Here is a 20,682-nt window from a genome sequence, read left to right as displayed (position 1 = left end):
ATGTATGTGTGCATACATAAATAATCTACTGGTCACTATTTTCCAGGTACATATTTAATTGTAATAACCCCAATGCCTTCCTAATTTCTCGAATTATTCACGCATTTTGGATACGCTTGCCAGTGCGATGGCTTAGATCCAAATACAAGAATAGAAAGTAATCTGATCTCTGTAGTAGGACTCGAATTCGTGTGTCTGTCTGTCCAATATTTAATTTTTGCTAAATTTACTGGGACTCCTTTAGATTAATTTTTGATTATTAATCAAAGTTTTCTTGTTCACTAATTGGGTATTTCTGTTCAACAGTGTGTAATATGAAACCAGACAGCTTATTTGTAGCAATTGTGATTGCTTTAGATTCATTGCATCTACAGTTTTTTTTTTTCATTCTGCATATGCATCACAATAACTTTGTCACTCAAAACAGACTTTTTTTTTTTTTTTTTTTTTTTTGCTTTGGCATCAAATCAGTGAGGTGAGGATAATAAGACAGAAGGTAATGTTAACATTTCAGGGAATCTTTAATCACCTTGATAGATCCAACAATATAATCACAGTAGCTTTTTCAGTGAAGATTAGTGTTTAGTCTAAAAACTGTGCAAGAGACCTTTGGGTTCATAAAATTTTCTCCATATGGACCAAGGAAATCATAATGTTACTAAGTATTAAAGATTTCTGTAGCGTGCTCTATTTGCCTTAAAATGCTGTAATCTGTCAAGAAAATGGTGAAAATAGTTGAAAATAGCTGTACTAAAATTTGTATGCGGTTTGTTCTAACATCCACAGCGTTCAGTGCTTTGAATGTAGTATAATGAAATTCTTAATTAAGATGGTCAAATAAAATCTTTCTGAGAACGCAAATGATGACCACTTCAAGGGTAAATGGCATGTCATTTATCTACAAAATGTATTGAAATCCATATTCCTAGCGTTACATTCTGCACTGAATGTTATTCCTCCCTGACAACTCCGAAAAAGGATTAGTCATCAAGTCCAGGTTCGAAATTGATCATCACGATCATGTGCTACAAAAATGATGTTTTATTTTGATTTCAAACTTAGGTTTCACCTAATACTAACTTTACAGCCTTTGATCAAACCTAGGGAGCGACAGTAGTTAATTAAAATAGAATTTTATTCGTTCTGAAAGAAAATAGGGATGTTATTGTAATCCACGATTGACGAAAAATATCCTGATACACGTTGCAAAACAGTACGCCAAGCGCAAGGAAAACGTTACTAAGAATGAAAAATTTAATACTTTTGTAAAGTTAATACTTTTGTAAAGTCAAAATGAAAAAAACGCCTTACTTAGACCAAAACACACAAATTTACTTAGGATGAAAATAAGTGGGAGGAGGTGCGAAAGGTGATCCTTGGGCACTAGCTTGAGGACGAAAAGGTGTCTCATAATAGGGCCCAGACATTCCCAGCAGGGGAGATGGAGCGCTTGACATTCCCAGCAGGGGAGATGGAGCACTTGGCACCGGTACTCCGGGTAGCGTCCATCCAATATGAGACCGGTCGTTTTCTTGCTGGATTACTGGAACTTCACTCACTGGAGACGTGGTGGGTTTCGTCCATCCTATAGGCTGGCCATGTTGTGGAGGTGGGCTTTTAGCTGGAAGGGTAGGTTTATTTTTGACAGTACTTGGATTAGGTTTTCGATTCTTTGGCTCCTGCAGTTTATCATCACCAACAATCATTGATTCCAGACCGATGAGACCACTAATCTTTGTAGCTAAGACTCTGTGTAAGATAAGGAAAATATTAAGAATGGGATTTTTGGCTAGTTTTCTTTTTCTAGCTAATTACCTTGGTCTTTGGTAAATACTAATGCTGTAAAATAGAAAAATACTTATGGTCCTGCAATTTATGTTCCACAATCAGTAATTCTAGTTTTTCTCTACAATTCAGCAAAGTCCCTGGGGTATACTGTTATTTCAATTGCTGGTAAACGTGGAAAAAAGGGGAAAAAACAAATTTCCCTTAGACTTTCAAGTTTAAAAATGTATTATCATTGCCTCCTTATTGTCAACGGAAAATGATCCAGGTTCTCTTAGTACCAAAATAAAAAAAAGTAAAAAAGTAACACTCATAACTTTCTCACGATTCTTGGTCAATAACCTCCACCAATTGCAAGTTCATGAATAAGGAAAATAAAGTTATAAGCCTTCGTAAAATATATTGAATTTCTTGATATCATTGCTTAGTATTTATAATTGTAATAACAGATGCTAGATGAGACCCCCAATTCCTACATACAACAAGATAGGGTCTAAGATAATGGTTTTGTGCATCCAAATATCTGCAATAACATGGTGAAAGAATGAATCGCAATTTTCCCGAGGACTAAATTAATCTTAACTGCATAGCCTGGTGAACGCCAGTACACTAACATTGCCTCTTAATTGTCTTTTTATGTATTCACATTGTATCTCCATAAGAAAGAGGAAAAAATAATCAGTAGAAAAAATTTTATTTCGAACCCTATTGAAAAAGTTTCAGATGAGGTAAAGTGGAATTCTAAAACATTATAGTTAAAAACCAATACATATATTATTACAAAAACACACACACACAGATATACGTACATACACACACACATATATACATATATATGTGTGTGTGTGTGTGGGTGTGTGTGTGTGAGTATGTGTGTGTGTATTAGCACTGTATACAGTAATTCATTTGGGCATTCGCGGTGTGTTCTTAAATCAACAGGTTTGCTCAGTGCCAGTCTTGCCAATGTAATTCTAAACTATTGTACTATTACTTTTAATTCATAGCTCACTCTACAATTTAATGGTATTCAATGGATTTTAGAATTTTACTACGTTTGATGCCAACCTTATCTGCAAACCTTCTCCTCGTCAGGAATGGAAAAACTGCAATCTGATGCTATCTGATATTATTGGTATTATTGGTAAGTTTCTGAATAGCTATAGTGATAATGATATCAGTGGCATGTGCTTCATACCTTTCGTTCTAAAACTGATGGAAAAATATTCTCCCGAATGCATGTAACAGAATGTCTGTGCGTCTTCTACGCTCAGAGTGGCACTTCCTCGTTTCCCAATGGTCTACGTTCAGACTGGTACTTCCTCGTTTCCCAATGGTCTACGTTCAGACTGGCACTTCCTCGTTTCCCAATGGTCTACGTTCAGACTGGCACTTCCTCGTTTCCTAATGGTCTACGTTCAGACTGGCACTTCCTCGTTTCCCAATGGTCAACGTTCAGACTGGCACTTCCTCGTTTCCCAATGGTCTACATTCAGACTGGCACTTCCTCGTTTCCCAATGGTCTACGTTCAGACTGGCACTTCCTCGTTTCCCAATGGTCTACGTTCAGACTGGCACTTCCTCGTTTCCCAATGGTCTACGTTCAGACTGGCACTTCCTCGTTTCCCAATGGTCTACGTTCAGACTGGCACTTCCTCGTTTCCCAATGGTCTACGTTCAGACTGGCACTTCCTCGTTTCCCAGTGGTCTACTTTCAGACTGGCACTTCCTCGTTTCCCAATGGTCTACGTTCAGACTGGCACTTCCTCGTTTCCCAATGGTCAACGTTCAGACTGGCACTTCCTCGTTTCCCAATGGTCTACGTTCAGACTGGCACTTCCTCGTTTCCCAGTGGTCTACGTTCAGACTGGCACTTCCTCGTTTCCCAATGGTAATCATGACGAATACTCTCATCAAATGATTTCCAGCTACTTCCATCGGTAATTTCGTTTCAGGTATAAATTTCCATCATTGCCCTTAGTGGTTAATGAAAGGCTCTCCTTACGATCTCGATTATAGTTAGAGTTCTATTCCTCTCCAAAAATTTTCTTTTTAGCTTCTTGTCTTTTAGGTACCGCTATGACTGGTCTGATATTTTAAAGCAGAAAATATGGAAACGTATTTTTTCTTACTCTCGACAAATATTTTCTTCCTCTTTTGTTGCAGTATAACTTCTTGAAAAACTAGAGAGGTAATTATCATCTTCACAATATATAAGATAGTGTCTTATAAATTATTTGATGACTGATTCGGCCCCTGGGATCTCAGCCAACTACACAATTCCGAGCCATGTCAGACCAACGAATCAGGTCACCAAATGGAGTATTGGCAACAATAATTGCAATTGTTTCATCAAAGAATACTTCCTAACATAATAAGTAGGTCTTGTCACTTTCGCGTTTTTTTTTCTTGTTCATTATGTCCTCTATTCCCTCATGAAGATTTTTTTTTTATTTTCCCCCTCCTTATCTTTAAACATTCTTATCCTTTCCTACACTTGATACGTTGACTTTAAGTGAAAGGGACATCAACATTTAACATTCTCAGAGAATGTTAAATGTTCATAAAGTTTCATGCTTTATTAAAATCTTTATATGATTATATTTTCCACTGAATTATATTTATTTATTTATTAAATTATGACGCTTTTATCGCCTTTATAAGGGGGAGTAAGTATATATCAATAAGAAAATTATTTTTATTACAAGTTATTACAAGTTATTAAAGTGCAAATTCTCGCCAGAGGCAAGACTGCGAAAATGAACAAATATGCCGCAATATTCAGTTATCCTGCAGTGAATATCATGGAATGTGCTCCGTTGAATATTCACTGATCATAAACTAGAATAAAATTATATTCTACATGAAATGCAATATATATATATATATATATATATATATATATATATATATATATATATATATATATATATATATATATATATATATACAGTATATATATATATGTATATATATATACATACATATACATAAATACATTTACATATATATGCACACACACACACACACACACACACACACATATTTATATATATATATATATATATATATATATATATATATATATATATATATACATATATATATATATATATATATATATATATATATATATATATATATATATATATATATATATATATATATATATATATATATATATATATTAAAGCAAGGGTGGCCTCTTGCAACAGGCCAATTCATACATTTTCCTCTTCTTTGTTCCGACGTTTTGTAGTACGTCATTACATTTTCTGGGAATCCATTAATAAATAAGATAAAATTAAGAGACATAATTTTGTCATTCTTTCTCATGACGGACCGGAGTAAAAGAAATTGTGCCCGCTCATGAAAAAACTGCAATGATCGTTAAAAAATGCGAAAAGAAAATTGTGAGGTATAGCATTTGCAATGGAAAATAAATGCCCACTTTAGAGATAGTGTACCATGGAGAAGGGAATTGCTGTGGAAACTATATTAATTTTTTTTACTTCATTAATTCAGGTGTGTACACCCGGAATGAGAGCAAGAGAAAGTTCGACCTTCAGAGAAAGAAAATAGGAGATAAACAAGGCGAATACTCTAGTGGCATGTCCAAACAGGGTCTTCAAGCCGGTGATGATCTAAATGGCTGTATATAAATTGAATCTCATCATTTGAGTTCTTGTGGTGGATATCGAACACAGTACCCTAGGAAGAATAAATATAAATTTGGGATGAGAACTTGCTCAAACTCCGGACCCTTTGGGTGGAAAGATGAGAGGTCCTGGGTTGTATCGTGACATTAGTCAGAATTTTTCGTGTTAATTTTCACCTGTTACTTTGTGTTTATTTCTATCGTATTCATTAATATTGGTTAGGCTGAATCAATGCTATCACTATAGCTGCTTGTTGGTAGGAAGGTTGGTTAATATGTCGTTAAGATAATTATAATATGAGTTTTACCAACCATACATTACAACATTGCTAGGATGTAATGCTGGAACGTGGTGGAGAGAGAGAGGAAGGACTTTGGGTGTTTGTTTTCAAGATGAAAGCTTGTCTAGCGCAAACTAAGCAATACCTCAGACGATACGAGGTCATGATGCGAAACTTTTGTCGATTTACCGAATAATGGCAAAACATTTATTTAAATGATGATAATAATTGGCATGAAATGAATGCAGCTTATACAGAACCCACATATTCTGGTGGGAAGAAGCGGCGTAATAGTTCTCATTCTTCTTATAGACGGAGAAACCCGACAAGTCTCACTAAACGTGAATCGCCTACAAATATACAGTACAGGTATTACTTGTGCTAAACAAGCAGAAAAAATGGATAAAATGGAAAAAATATTTCAAAGGAGTAAGGACTTTTCACAGTCAAATTGATGAAACTGCCGAGTGCAGACGTATAATTACGTATCGGTTAATGATGCTTTGGGACTGAAAGAAAGATAAATATGTAGATTGAATTTGTACAACTATCCTCTTTAACATTCATTTGTATCCAGAAGACGATTTCTATGAAAATAACGCTTTACTTTTTTTTTTTAGAAGTATTCACAGCATTTACACAACCAAGAAATGATAGGCGATATTATTCTCCTTTTTATTGTTATTTTTTATCGTGGTTTGCGTAAGGAATTTTAACACCATTGAAACAACAATTAAAGTACATATTCACTTTACGAAATTATAGTAGGCTACATCCAGTAATAAGTAATAGGTATTCATTGTTGAAAAGCTTGGAATTAGGTAGATATTGAAGGTAATTGGTACGCTAACCATACTTCGTGTACAATGAATTTTTATCAAATAAAAAGGTAATTACAAGACATTGTCTTTTTGTCGTTAAGGCTTCCGATGAATTTAAAAATCAAATAAAATCAGTCATCCACATTCTTTTTTGGTGTCTGAAAGATGTAAATAAAATCGGCATTTTATTATTCTCCCCAAACCACCAGATTAAAATTCCAGTGTGGCTGAATAAATAACAACTATTTTTTAAACCAGCTCGGTAAAATTGAAGGCGCTTTGCATAAAACCTTGGGATGATCGTAAAGAGAGCAAGAGGGAAAAAAAAAGGTATAATTAGGTTCAATTAAAATCATAAATTTTGTTTATAGAGGTTTCAAGGAAAATTTTAAAATTAAACGAATTTCAATATTGTTGGGAACATAAATAGAATTGCCAATAATCTTTCTCATTAGGGTATGAGATAAGGTGCCAGAATTTTTATGTAACAGATATTGTCAAGTTCTACCAAAATTAATCGTATACCTCCGGTGTCTTAGAAAATGTGCTTACGGGCCAATTTAATCTGCTTCAAAGAAAGTGTGAACTATTTCATAGAAAAAAAAATATGCTGAAAACCAATACAGATTTAAGGGTAACACCAAGCAAGCAGGTTGACCTTTTGAATACTTTTCAGCTGTTCAAAGTGTGTGTTGCACGTACGTTTGTCCACTTTAAGGCATAGGCCTACTCTGTAAGTTTATACATGTGAACGAGGTGTTGAGGAGATACGAGAAAGTAGAATGAAGAAGAAGAGAAGAGGAAAAGAAAGAAGAATAATGACAAGAAAATAGAAAATAAAAGCAACAGAAGAAAGGGATTAATAAATGTGAAAGACAAGACAGAACAAAGAAGAGTGTAGCTATAGACCAGAAATTGGAGGAGCATAAACGCACGAATTCAGCTAAAATTTGAATATTTTATTTCATCTTGACAATAATTTCTTGGCGTCATTTAAAGAGGTAGAGTATAAAGATAATTTTATAGAGCTTGAAAAGAATAGGGTCACGGTAATTAAAAAAAACATTTTTGTTTAATGAAACAACAAACGAGGCATCATGATAAAACAAGCAAACAGCAATATGACGAAAAACTATCATAAAGCTGTTGATAAAGGAACAACAATAAAGCACAACTGAATGAAAGCAGCAGACGTAAAGAGGAATAAAAGAAAATGAAAATAAAAAGAAAGAAACGCACCGTTACACACACACTTGAGAATAAATAAACAAAAGCCACCACGATAACGGGACCAGCGGCAGTATTCGCTCACCCGAGAGACAAAGGCCCATTTAACTTCCGAGAAAATGGAGTTTCTCCTCCCTACCTATTTGTATGAGTTTGGTCAGAGCTGACATCTCGCTGACAGACCGGGCATCGCATCATCCGGCCAGATGGAAATGACGGGTCCAGGTTAACAGGTCCGTGTAGGGGCTCGCCTAAAAGATGCAGGACGCAGGTGGCGCAGAGGTTGTGGCCACAGGGTAGTTGTTTGGGCGTCTTCGCCCCTTCGTCGTACCATTCGACGCACTTTTGGCATTTCAGTTCGCTCTGGTTGAAGGAGAAATGAATAGAATAATAAAATAAATAATAGGAATTCGATCTTTGGGATGCACGGAAAAGCTTTTTATAATAACAATCATGTTCTAAGATTATAAATCTTTAGGATTCAGGAGAGGAGCTGTGGCTTGATATCATTACATTCTTAGTGATATCTCTCTCTCTCTCTCTCTCTCTCTCTCTCTCTCTCTCTCTCTCTCTCTCTCTTGAGGATTTATCTAGCTTTTTATAATAACAATCATGTTCTAAAATTATAAATCTTTAGGACTCAGGAGAGGAGCTGTGGCTTGATATCACTACATTCTTAGTCAACATCTCTCTCTCTCTCTCTCTCTCTCTCTCTCTCTCTCTCTCTCTCTCTCTCTCTTCTCTCTCGGATTTGTCTAGCTTTTTATTATAACATTCATGTTCTAAAATTATAAATCTTTTTGAAATCAGGAGAGGAGCTGTAGCTTGATATCACTACATTCTTAGTCAACATCTCTCTCTCTCTCTCTCTCTCTCTCTCTCTCTCTCTCTCTCTCTCTCTCTCTCTCTCTCTCTCTCTCTTGCGGATTTGTCTAGCTTTTTATAATAACAATCATGTTCTAAAATTATAAATCTTTTGAAATCAGGAGAGGAGCTGTGGCTTGATATCACTACGTTCTTAGTCAACATTCTCTCTCTCTCTCTCTCTCTCTCTCTCTCTCTCTCTCTCTCTCTCTCTCTCTCTCTCTCTCTCTCTCTCTCTCTCTCTCTCTCTCTTGCGGGTTTATCTAGCTTTTATAATAACAATCATGTTCTAAAATTATAAATCTTTAGGACTCAGGAGAGGAGCTGTGGCTTGATATCACTACATTCTTAGTCAACATTCTCTCTCTCTCTCTCTCTCTCTCTCTCTCTCTCTCTCTCTCTCTCTCTCTCTCTCTCTTGCGGATTTATCTAGCCTTTTATAATAACAATCATGTTCTAAAATTATAAATCTTTTGAACTCAGGAGAGGAGCTGTGGCTTTGATATCACTACATTCTTAGTCAACACTCTCTCTCTCTCTCTCTCTCTCTCTCTCTCTTGCGGATTTATCTAGCTTTCTATAATAACAATCATGTTCTAAAATTATAAATCTTTGAACTAAGAATATTGTTGTCCGGTGTGGATGTCTGCTTCTACCAGAGATTTGCCTCTTTCAGACAGAGTGATTCTTAGTGGTAGGTGTTTGTTTCCTAACATTAGCAGTTACGACTTCGACCACCGATGAATGGTCTCTTGTTTGTTCATTATTCATAAGCTGTATCTTAACAGTGATCTATCACATTCATAATATATACATGATCCTCTTTTTCTGCCTAGAGCGACCTGATTAGCTGAACAGTAGCACCGATATGCAGTGAATATGACCGGCTGTCGAACTTCTCATTTCCATAGGCCCTTTGCTCCTCACAACGTTGGGCCGTGGACCAGTGTCCCTGAGGAAGTCGTGAGACTGGAACCCCGAAGGTTCTCCTTCCCAGCTTTGTTGGCCGAGTCGGTTGAGCTTCAGACTGTCACTCGATGGGCCGGAGTTCAATTCCCGCGGCCGGCTGATGAAGAGTTAGAGGAATTTATTTCTGGTGATAGAAATTCATTTCTCGCTATAATGTGGTTCGGATTCCACAATAAGCTGTAGGTCCCGTTGCTAAGTAACCAATTGGTTCTTAGCCACATAAAAATAAGTCTAATCCTTCGGGCCAGCCCTAGGAGAGCTGTTAATCAGCTCAGTGGTCTGGTAAAACTAAGATATACTTAACTTTTCCTACTTACTGTGACTTGCTGCTATAACACTTTCTCTCCCACTACACCTTTTCAATTCTGGCCCAGTGGTTAAATTGGACTGAATGGTTTCAGCAGTGGAGGCATTTCCACACCAGGAAATGCACTTACATGAACTCATAAGTATCCTTTTCTCAGCAGAATCTCTATCATCAGTTACGGGCTGCTGCATAGCAAGAGCCCGTGCCAGCACAAGGCTGGCTAAATCTAAATCCATCCATCCATCCGAAAGTTCAAGCGAAGATGCAATGCATTCCCACCCTAAAGCATTTTCGTTGTATTTTATAACTAATTAAATTTTTATTCGTTCATTTATTTTCTTATTCTAATAAATGATCTCTTCTTTCAATATTTCCTATTACTCTGTTACTTATTTCAAATGAACACAATGTTCTCTGGAAGCTTGAATTTCAAGTCAATGGCCTCTGTGGGCTTGTTCCATATGAATAGGGTTCACCATCTGAATAATAATAACAATTCCATAAAAAAAAAATAAAGCCTCGATAAGCTTCTGGTTCTTGTAATATTTTTGGCTTTAAAAGTCAGGTCTTAGCAAATCTTTAAAAAAATCTCATAAAGTGTAAGGAATCAGTATAAAGATGATTTTCTTTGGTATTATTTTGTCGCTGGAGAAGAATTGATTTTAAAAGTTAGTTCTTAAATGTTCTGTGGGTAATCACAGTTTCTAAATATATCTTAATTTCATTGTTAAACTCAATAAGAATCCTTTGGAAAACTAATACATGTAAACAAGGTAGTTAATCATGGAAAACTTCGTTTAATGAAAAGAGTATATCTGGATGAAAAGTTTATCCTGCCGACATCATTCGATTAAAATGATACTCTTTTCAAAGAAGAACTTTAGGTTTCTCAGAATTAAAGTTTTACCCAAACTGCTTTTGTTCGCCTCACTAGTGTTAAAATCAACGTTAAAATCGGCTTGCTTAGGACAAAGCTAAGGAATACAATGATATAAGAAAATTCCGTCTGACCAAGGTTTACGTTTATTCCTGTCAAGTTTACCAACCCGATATAGGCCCAGGCCTTGAGAAAGTTTTGTGCATGTTAAAGAGTGAGAATGAGCTTCCGAAAAAGCAACACTTTTGGTGTACTATATATATATATATATATATATATATATATATATATATATATATATATATATATATATATATATATATATATATGTGTGTGTGTGTGTGTGTGTGTGTGTGTGTGTGTGTGTGTGTGTATGTATATCTGTATGCATAAACACACACACATAATATTGAGAAAGAATTTCAAGTTCTCTTATAATATACTTGTAGTGAGTTATTTATCTGTTTATATATAAATATATATAAATAACTCACTACAAGTATATTATGAGAGAACTTGAAATTTTTCGAGTATTTATATGTGTATGTATGCATACAGGTATACATACACACATATACAGTATATATATAGTATATATATATATATATATATATATATATATATATATATATATATATATATATATATATATATATATATATATATATATATATATATATATATATATATATATATATACATATATATGAATATAAGAAGGCCCATAAAACACTATTTAAACGGGCCTTCTTATATTCATATTACACTGTAGTATTACAGGAAAAGACATTCATATATATATATAAATATCAGTGGCCCCACCCCAGTCAGATGTTTGGCCCCCACTGCCCCCTGCCCCCGCTGTTGAAATTCCCTTTGTAGCTATAGTTCTTCGTCCCACATCAGCTGCAAGTGAAAGAAGTTTTTCATCCATGAGGCTAATAAAAAAATTATCTGCGAAGCACCATGGGTGATTCACGAGTGTCCTCATTTGCCGCCCTTGGAATTCATGTGTCTAGTGCAAAATCTATGGATATGGACAAAATTGTATCAAAATTTACCAAACAACGTGATAATAGAAACATACTTCTTTACTGAAAAGATATATAATAGCGTTTATAGTTTACAACTTTATCGTTATATATTGAACTCTTTACACGCCATGGGCATATATTTATTTGAAATAAATTAAAATGCTTTTAGTTATTTTACAGTTTTGGTATATTCTTAATCATTCACCTTATGCTGGTCCCTGCTACGTGTACGGCTTGTACTCGTATGTACAGTACAGTAGATGAGAAATGAATGGTTTTTTTTAAACATTCACTTGTGCTGCTGATATTATTATTTTGATCGGATTTGATCCATTCTAATGGTATTAATATTTTCTATCTGATCCATTTACATGCCATTGGAATGCTTTAGCTGAGAAAGTATTTGAAACATTTTTTAGTTTATTTACAGATGTGCCATGCATCTAATGACTTTGTTTTAGTTCTTGTTGCCTTTACAACTATAGAGCTGAGACATGAATGGAAATAGTTATAGGTTTTTAACACAAATGACGCGTTTATTCACGATATTTTGATCCAACTTAATGTTATCAACTTGTGTTTGAAGTGACTGAAACTATAGTTACAGTCAGTTTTGAATAGGTGCAATGCAATTTGCGACTGCTGCTTAGAGTTAAAATCCAGGGAGAGGAATAAGAAGAGGGATGAATGGAATAGGTTGAAATTTTGAAGAGGTTTTGGAGGGTCATAAGACTTTTGTGTTATTGATGACACGCCCTATTTTGATATATTTACATGACAGGGATATTATATACTATAGTTGAAAATTAAAACTTGATAACAGAAATCAGGCCAGTGTTGAAAGTAAGCTTGCGAGGAAATTTACATTACAGTACTTCATACATTTGCGTTTAGTAAGAGTTGAAAACTAATTGAAAATTGAGCTCTATAATTTCAAATACAGGTTTACTAATTACTAATACTATTATTTTCCTTCATCCACATGGATATATATCGAGAATAGTAAATTTTACTAATTACAGAATTGGTACATTGGTTTTGTGCAATTTTCTTTGGCCCCCAAAAATATCTTGACCCCACCTGATGGAATTCCAACTACGCCACTGTGATATATATATATATATATATATATATATATATATATATATATATATATATATATATATATATATATATATATATATATATATATATATATATAAATATATATATATATATATATATATATATATATATATATATATATATATATATATATATATATATATATATATATATATATATATATATATATGTGAGTGTGCACGCTAGTGTATTTTATATATCACGCATGTGAATGTTTTCACTTTCTCTAGTTATTCTTCATTTTACTGCTCAGCTTATGGTTTAACTATATGACGTTCTTATTGAGTTGGTGCCCTGATCCTACTAACGCGTAAATCATACGCTTACAAAAAATATTTTAACTCTTATCCCTCACTCTTCGAGAAAACAACATATAATATACGATTAAATGAAGATCAAGTAAAATCCACAAGGCTCCAAGAATGAATTTATCTAGCTTTCGAAGGAACTCTTTATTTGCTTTCTGAGGAAGATGGGAGAGAATCCTTCTAAAACTAAATAAATTCTTCTCTCGTTCATCATGGGTTCTACATGAATAAATGATCCATTTCACTCGTAATTCGCCCCCCAACACCCCCGAAAAAAAAAATCGACATTTGCTTTTAAGAATCAACCTCTGCAAGCATTCAGGTGAGAAGAATTTGTTTTCACACCCACGACCACTTAATCAAGTGGTCTCATAAACATCATAACACTTACCTGGCGACTCATGTTCCCGTTTCTCTGTCAAATAGTTTTTCCCGATTCCCGAATTCCTCAGAAAATTTCCATCAGCGCAAAAGAGATATTATTTCATCGATCAAAACGGTGTCTGGTTTACGACGTGGTGTTGTTTCATTATCTAATCTTCCTTTATCTTGGTAATTCATTATCGTATCGCGGCACTGACTGAATTCGGTTATTCGCGTTCCTATCTTGACGCGATGCTGATAATGATAATGTTATCAGAGAGTGACTGAAGGAACTATAGATATCACCATTTTCTGTTTCTATACTGAAGTGTTTGGTTATTAAAAATACTCATTGAGTTGGGATTAAAAAGGGTATGTAAAACATTGTTTCTGTCATTTAGTGGGTTTCAAATATTTCATGATAAAATCCGCATTTTCTTCTTTTGTTTAGTTGCAGCTCAGCTGAACGACCTGTGTGTAAACATCTTCATACCACGTAGTTGTTTATTTCCCAGAGAGAGAGAGAGAGAGAGAGAGAGAGAGAGAGAGAGAGAGAGAGAGAGAGAGAGAGAGAGAGAGAGAGGCAACGAAGGGGTGAGAGTGTGTTGGGGAGGAGGAAAGATCGAAACATGTTAGTAAATTAAAGTTAAACGCAAAAGAATAATAATTTATCCGTTTCCTTCGCCTCTTTACAATTTTCAAAAACAGGAAAGCTAAATTTCCAAGTGAAAAAATACTTATTGGCCGATGTGTAAATTTAGAAAAAAAAATTCTAGCGACCATTGTTCAGTGGTGGTATAGATGCGTTTACAAGAAGGATGTTACTACCCTAACTGTGGCTTTTTCAGTTTTATGCAGTTTTGAGATTCCGTTTGTAAACAACTTAAGTAGTCTTTCGGCAGTTCAGATTACTAGACTAAAAGGGCCGATATGTAGTTATATATATATATATATATATATATATATATATATATATATATATATATATATATATATATATATATATATATATATATTTATATATATATATATATATATATATATATATATATATATATATATATATATATATATATAAAAAAAAAAAAAAAAAAAATTTGACTGTCTGTCGAACAACTGATTATACTGATACAAGGATTTGCGGTATTGAAATGTGTACATACATTAGAATATTTATTTGTCCATTTCTCAGGCTACGGTAAATATATCATACATTTCTTAATATGTGTCCCGTAAAGTTTATTTCGTTACGTATTTAAATTCAAGAATATGGCTTGTCTCGTAATCCAAGAAAATTGATACACGATAAATAAAAAGAAAACATTGGAAAATAGTCGATAATTATTCTGTCTTTTGATATTCCAATCGATACAAAGAAGGCTTTTGCAATCCAAAAGACGTTTCTGTCAGCTCAATGTTTGCGAATCGAATCTGCAGTCGAGTCAGTCAGACCGGGCACTGTTACAACCTGCAACCATTCATTCATGGCTTAATGATTTTTTGCAACTTCACGTTGTCGAGTGACCTAAAAGTAATAATTTAAGTCACATTCCAATAGATTATTTTCAGGGCCACAGCAAAATGTTCAGTATTTGCGAATCTTTATTACGATTTTAAAGATTAAAAGAATCAAGTACTCTTCAATCTCATAATTTTTTTTTTCAACGCTACCTCAGATAAAATTCTCGAATTTAGCTCATATAAACGATAAAGGATTGTGTAAACATGAATGGCTTGCCATATAATGAGACACCAACCTCCAAAGCTCAGTTGGCGCAGTGATTATCGATTATGACATATCATAGAAAAACAGAATGAACTCAAGATCCCTTTGTTTTCCTTGAAGAGATTCAGTATTTATAAGTAAAAAAAAATTACCGAAATCAACATTTAAGAGCTGAGTAATTCACTAAACTGAGTTATTACTTTGGGCGCATGAAGTTCAAAAAATACTGAAAATTACTTCTATATTAAAAAAAAAAAGATATGCATATTACATAGTTTACAAATATATTTGTACACAATGCTAAACCGAAGATTTACAGCTCTAATCATAAATGACTAGATATGCAAACAAAAAATGCAATAATTATATAAACGCATAAATCATAATTTTTTTCATTATATCCAAAACTGTGAACTTTACATCTCTTCGTGAATATATTCAACATAAGACCAGTATAAAAGGTTTTCCACGAAAAAAACGATTTTAAAGTCGATAATTATTCTGCCAACGATAGAAACAAAATTTACAATGTTTCGAACATACGCCGAGTCAGTCTTGAATATCTCTAATATATATTATTGCTCTATTATAAAATTTCTTTGTCTTATATTTGAATTTAAGCAAAAAAGTATTTTAGGTCCTAAAATAAGTACGTAAAAAATGATTCTCTGAATATAAAGTAAAGCTAATTTAACAAAATTACATAAACAAAAGTTATGCAGTTTGTATTAGATATCATCAGAATCCAAGCCACATTTTCTTGAATTCAAATTCCATAATCAGTAATATGAAGTTAATTACTATATTGAGCATATTACATAGTTTACAAATATATTTGTACAGATTTACAGCTCTGATCATAAATATTTGCAAAAAAAACAAATTAAACGCTTTTCTGCGTGAATATCCATAAGACCAGTATGAAAAACTTTTAAAGGCCCGATAAAATCATTTGACAATTAAATATCTCTAATTTGAAAAATATTATCAAAATTCTTTAACTATATTTGAATCCATGATAAATATATAGGTATAAAATAATATATATAAAAATTATTCTCTGATATATATAAAGCTAATTTAACAAAATTACATAAACAAAAGTTATATATAGATATCATCATATCCGCCACATTTTCTTGTATTCAAATTCTATAATCATATATGTAACTATATATATTTAAAAACAAATTCCTTTTCTGCTATCCCACTGAAAGAATATATATTTGACAATTATATATATATATATATATATATATATATATATATATATATATATATATATATATATATATATATATATATATATATATACATATATACACACACACACACACACATATATATATACACACATATATATATATATATATATATATATATATATATATATATATATATATATAAACCAAAAAAATTTACAATGTCCATTTATTCTGAAACAGTTACAGAATTCCCCAGGAAGACTATCACTTCTAGGTAAATTGTTGTACCTTTCATGTACTTAACAGTATGTTAAACTTCTTCCTCTGCTATGTCTTCTTTTAGCATCTCCCACCCTTAATCATCGAAAATAGAACAAAACCCATTCAGTAAGTAATTTCTAAAATTATAAATAATATCTTCTAACCCAAAGGGCATCTGACATTGCTTCTATAAAAAAAATAGCCACACCTTCAGTGCTTTTAACTGGTGAATCTTCTAGCTGAATTTGTTGACAATTTTTCTACTTTAGATAAGCCATTCATCATAACCCTGACTTTTCTCTCAGTTCCTTTACTTTATCAAACTGAACTTCGGATTTGTGTCTCTCATTACAGAGATAACATAGTTTTGTCTCGAAATGTTTTTAATAATCTCTATTTCTCTTGAGACGGTTGGTTTGACAATTTCATTAAAAAAAATGCACTAACTTTTAACTCATTCCCACTGCAGAATGATATTACCTAATTCTGATTACCTTAATTTAAGGCTGCCATTAATTAATGCTATTTTCTTCCAAAAGAATCGTTTTTGTAAAATCTTCAGCATCCTTTTCCAACTTTGATTCATCTGTTTCAAATTTTAGCAAACCCATGCTAGGCCTGGTAGGCTAACTGAATTTATTTCCGAAAAAGTTTTAGGACAAAACACATTTTCGTGTGTATTCTATATTTCTTGGAACTACAGGTATCATGAGTTTATGTATACTCTTTGTATATGAATAATTAATTTTAGAACAGTACTGCTAATGAAAGACGTAGTATTTACAAAATCAATCCCTTAGGAAATATGACATTAATACCATCACTACAATCCGTCATACAGGTAACACAATACATTTTAAATAACTTTCATGAATAGTATTAACAATTCTGTTAATAGAAAATTCTTCTGTGTCCAGTTGATGAGTCAAAATATCTTTTTTTTTTTAATTTATGCATATTATAGAACCTCTTCTGTGTCCAGTTGATGAATCAAAATATCTTTTTTTTTTAATTTATGCATATTATAGAACCACCTTTATAAGCGACACTTGCATTTATGACGGTATCAGTACAATTACCCAGGTGATGTAAAACAGAAATATTCTCACACAGTACGATGCCTGTTGCATCAACGGAAGTCTATCAGGTTGAACCAGATAAAAATCACAAAATAACCCACTTTCTTATTTTCCACATTACCAACGTCAGTAACTCGGCCACTGTCTGCTTTCTATAACTCATAAACTGAAGTTAATGCTTATCCTATTATCATCCATTTTTTGGAAACCAACTAAATCACTATCATTAATTTAAGTAATATTAAAAATCACCTCACAAGACACTATAACCCAACGGTGTTCTTCCTTGGAGGGTTTATGGTCATTTTCACCAGTCATAGAAAACATCACGCTCGTTAGTTTTCTGTAAAGAAAACTATTGTGCCGGCTTTGTCTTTCCGTCCGCACTTTTTCTGTCCACCCACCGATCTTAAAAACTGCTGAGGCTAGAGGGATGCGAACTGGTATGTTAATCATCCACCTTCCAATCATCACACATACCAAATTGCAGCCCTCTAGCCTCAGTAGTTGTTATTTTATTTAAGGTTAAAGTTAGCCGTAATCGTGCGTCTGGCAACGATATAGGACAGGCCACCACCGGGCTGTAGTTAAAGTTTCATGGGCCGCGGCTCATACAGCATTATACCGAGACCACCGAAAGATAGATCTACTTTTGGTGGCTTTGATTATACGCTGTGCAGAAAACTCGATTGCGCCGAGGAAACTTCGGCGCATTTTTTACTTGTTGTTTTGTTGTTGTCATCAGACTGCCCTCAGGCGTAGCCTCAGGTTATGTAGATTTGGCAATAAGTCCTTCGTATAATGCTAATGACTCATAAAAATCTTGTGCATCTTACAATGGTCCTAGTAAGAAATAATACAATGAAAATGGAAAAATCGAGAAAAATAAGCATCAGTTCTGATGACCGGAAAAATCTATATCTGGACCAAATGAATTTTCAGCTATTCCGGTATGGAAAACATTTGCACAAAATCTGGTGAAAGACGATCATCCTACTACTTGCAAAGCTTGTCCTAGCATGGTAGTGAGTTTCTGGGGAAACGCATCAACGTAGGAATATCGATTACTTTACTAATTCTACTGTGGAAACAATTATGGTGTTCTTTTCATGATGTAAAATACAGTCCACTTTTTAGTTATTCTGGCCATAACTGATTCCTTCCCATCATCCCCCTTAATTAATCTATTCATTCGAGTATGAATCTCTTTTTCATCTAATATGAAATAAATATTGTGAGGTATCGAAAATAGGCATGAGACTAGCCAGGGTAACCACATCGTATCAGGGAAGATGTGATTTATTAAGGGATGTGGAAGAAAAAGAAAGCTTCGGAAGGTACTTGTGTATTCGAGTTGAGATAGGTAAAGTGTAAAAAGTTTGTCCAAAGGCTCTGCTAAGACTATGAAACGAAGGGCGGCTCCATTTGCCTACCTCCTGTGGAAGATGCCTTTGTGAAAGTAATCAATCCATTATAACTTTGAGCGATTGAAAACTAAAGTCTGTTGCCCCAGCATGGAAATCCCCACCTTAACATCTCTCTCTCTCTCTCTCTCTCTCTCTCTCTGTGAAAATATGGATGAATTTGAATGTCATTTGCCAGCAACTATTTTGGGTTGTTGCAGTTTAACGAGGTTTATATCATTCGAGCGAAAGTTTGGCTGTTGTTTATTTTGATTTGTTTAGTTGTATAATTTTTACTATATTTCAAATCAAATTCGTCCATTTGCAGATTTCAAAAGCATATTTTTTCTCTGAGTGTATTTTTCCTCATCGGAAAATAAACAGTCCTTATTTAAAGAATGAATTACCATGTGTAGAGTACGTCAGTCTTTTATCTGCTCATATCTGAAAAAGGCTAGCTCATTTGTCCTATTCTGCATAACTGCGGTAGCTGTTTCTGATTTCCACTGAAATGCTACTTAGAAAAATAAGGCAGAGGATAAATTTCTACAGCATATGTACATTTTTTGTAGTTTCTAAAGCTAGCTGTTGTTGCTTGCGCGAAGAGGTGTGGGTTTGTGCCAGCATTAGCTGTCGAAACCTGCATACTCTCATACACACATGCTCGTCATTGCGCCGGATCGCCAAAATGTTCCAAAGAGTTCGATCAGCTTTTGCTTGAGGTGAGTTTGAAAATGTGTCTCTCTGTGTCAGTTCAGTTCAGCGTTGTTGGAGCTTACGACTGCGATGACTGGAAATACTACTCTGACTGCAAATGGCTGACTAAAAAAAAGTTGTCCAAAGATGTAATTTGCTCCGTTTTCTGCCATGAAGTTTATTGATGTAAAAAGTTGTCTCGAAAATATTTTGGAAGCAATTTGCGTTTCAGAGATGCTTTCGTTTATTAACTCTAAAATGGGGACCCCTAATTAACCATCAAGAGCTAAAACGGCAATTTTACTCTTCTGTAATCTGCTCTTTTGCCTGCTTTTCGTTTCCTGCTTTGCTGAAGATTCTTAGGTTGAGGATGTACCACTGAAGTCTTTAATTGCATCTCCTTGTTTTACAGTATTAGCTTATTGTGCACAGTGGATTCATCCTTCATTCAGTACTGTAGATACCACTGTTTTCAAGGAATCACATTCGGCTGTCTAGTAGATTAATGCTCTCGTCTTTCTAAACCTGGAACTGGCTCTACTTTTCCGGTCAAAAACAAAAGACTATGATTGAAGCATAACATGATCAAATAAAAATGCGCCGAAGTTTCTTCGGCGCAGTTGAGTTTTCTGTACAGCCTTTAATCAAGGCCACCGAAAATAGATCTATCTTTCGGTGGTTTCGGTATAATGCTGT

The 20,682-nt window shown here is 33.9% G+C and overlaps 1 protein-coding gene across 1 annotated transcript; it reads right to left on the bottom strand.

Moving 5' to 3' along the window:
* Positions 1 to 497: 497 nt before the first annotated feature.
* Positions 498 to 13,830, bottom strand: LOC136837536 (E3 ubiquitin-protein ligase RNF183-like). Its single transcript, XM_067102385.1, has 3 exons — positions 13,645 to 13,830; positions 7,909 to 8,132; positions 498 to 1,749 (listed from the first exon to the last, which is right to left on the bottom strand). Exons 1-3 carry the CDS (start codon positions 13,654 to 13,656, stop codon positions 1,332 to 1,334), a joined length of 654 nt encoding a protein of 217 aa, XP_066958486.1. The 5' UTR covers positions 13,657 to 13,830; the 3' UTR covers positions 498 to 1,331.
* Between the last annotated feature and the right edge of the window lie 6,852 nt (positions 13,831 to 20,682).

Source organism: Macrobrachium rosenbergii, chromosome 59, assembly GCF_040412425.1.
Source record: "Macrobrachium rosenbergii isolate ZJJX-2024 chromosome 59, ASM4041242v1, whole genome shotgun sequence".
Lineage (NCBI taxonomy): Eukaryota > Metazoa > Arthropoda > Malacostraca > Decapoda > Palaemonidae > Macrobrachium > Macrobrachium rosenbergii.
The sequence above is the reverse complement of the archived record's forward strand: the minus strand, read 5'-3'. Positions and strand labels throughout refer to the sequence as shown.

Excerpts from the sequence above, each read along its gene's own strand:
- LOC136837536 (XM_067102385.1), bottom strand. Across the intron at positions 1,750-7,908 it reads GACCAAACTCATACAAATAG|AGTCTTAGCTACAAAGATTA; the intron begins GTAGGGAGGAGA and ends TATCTTACACAG.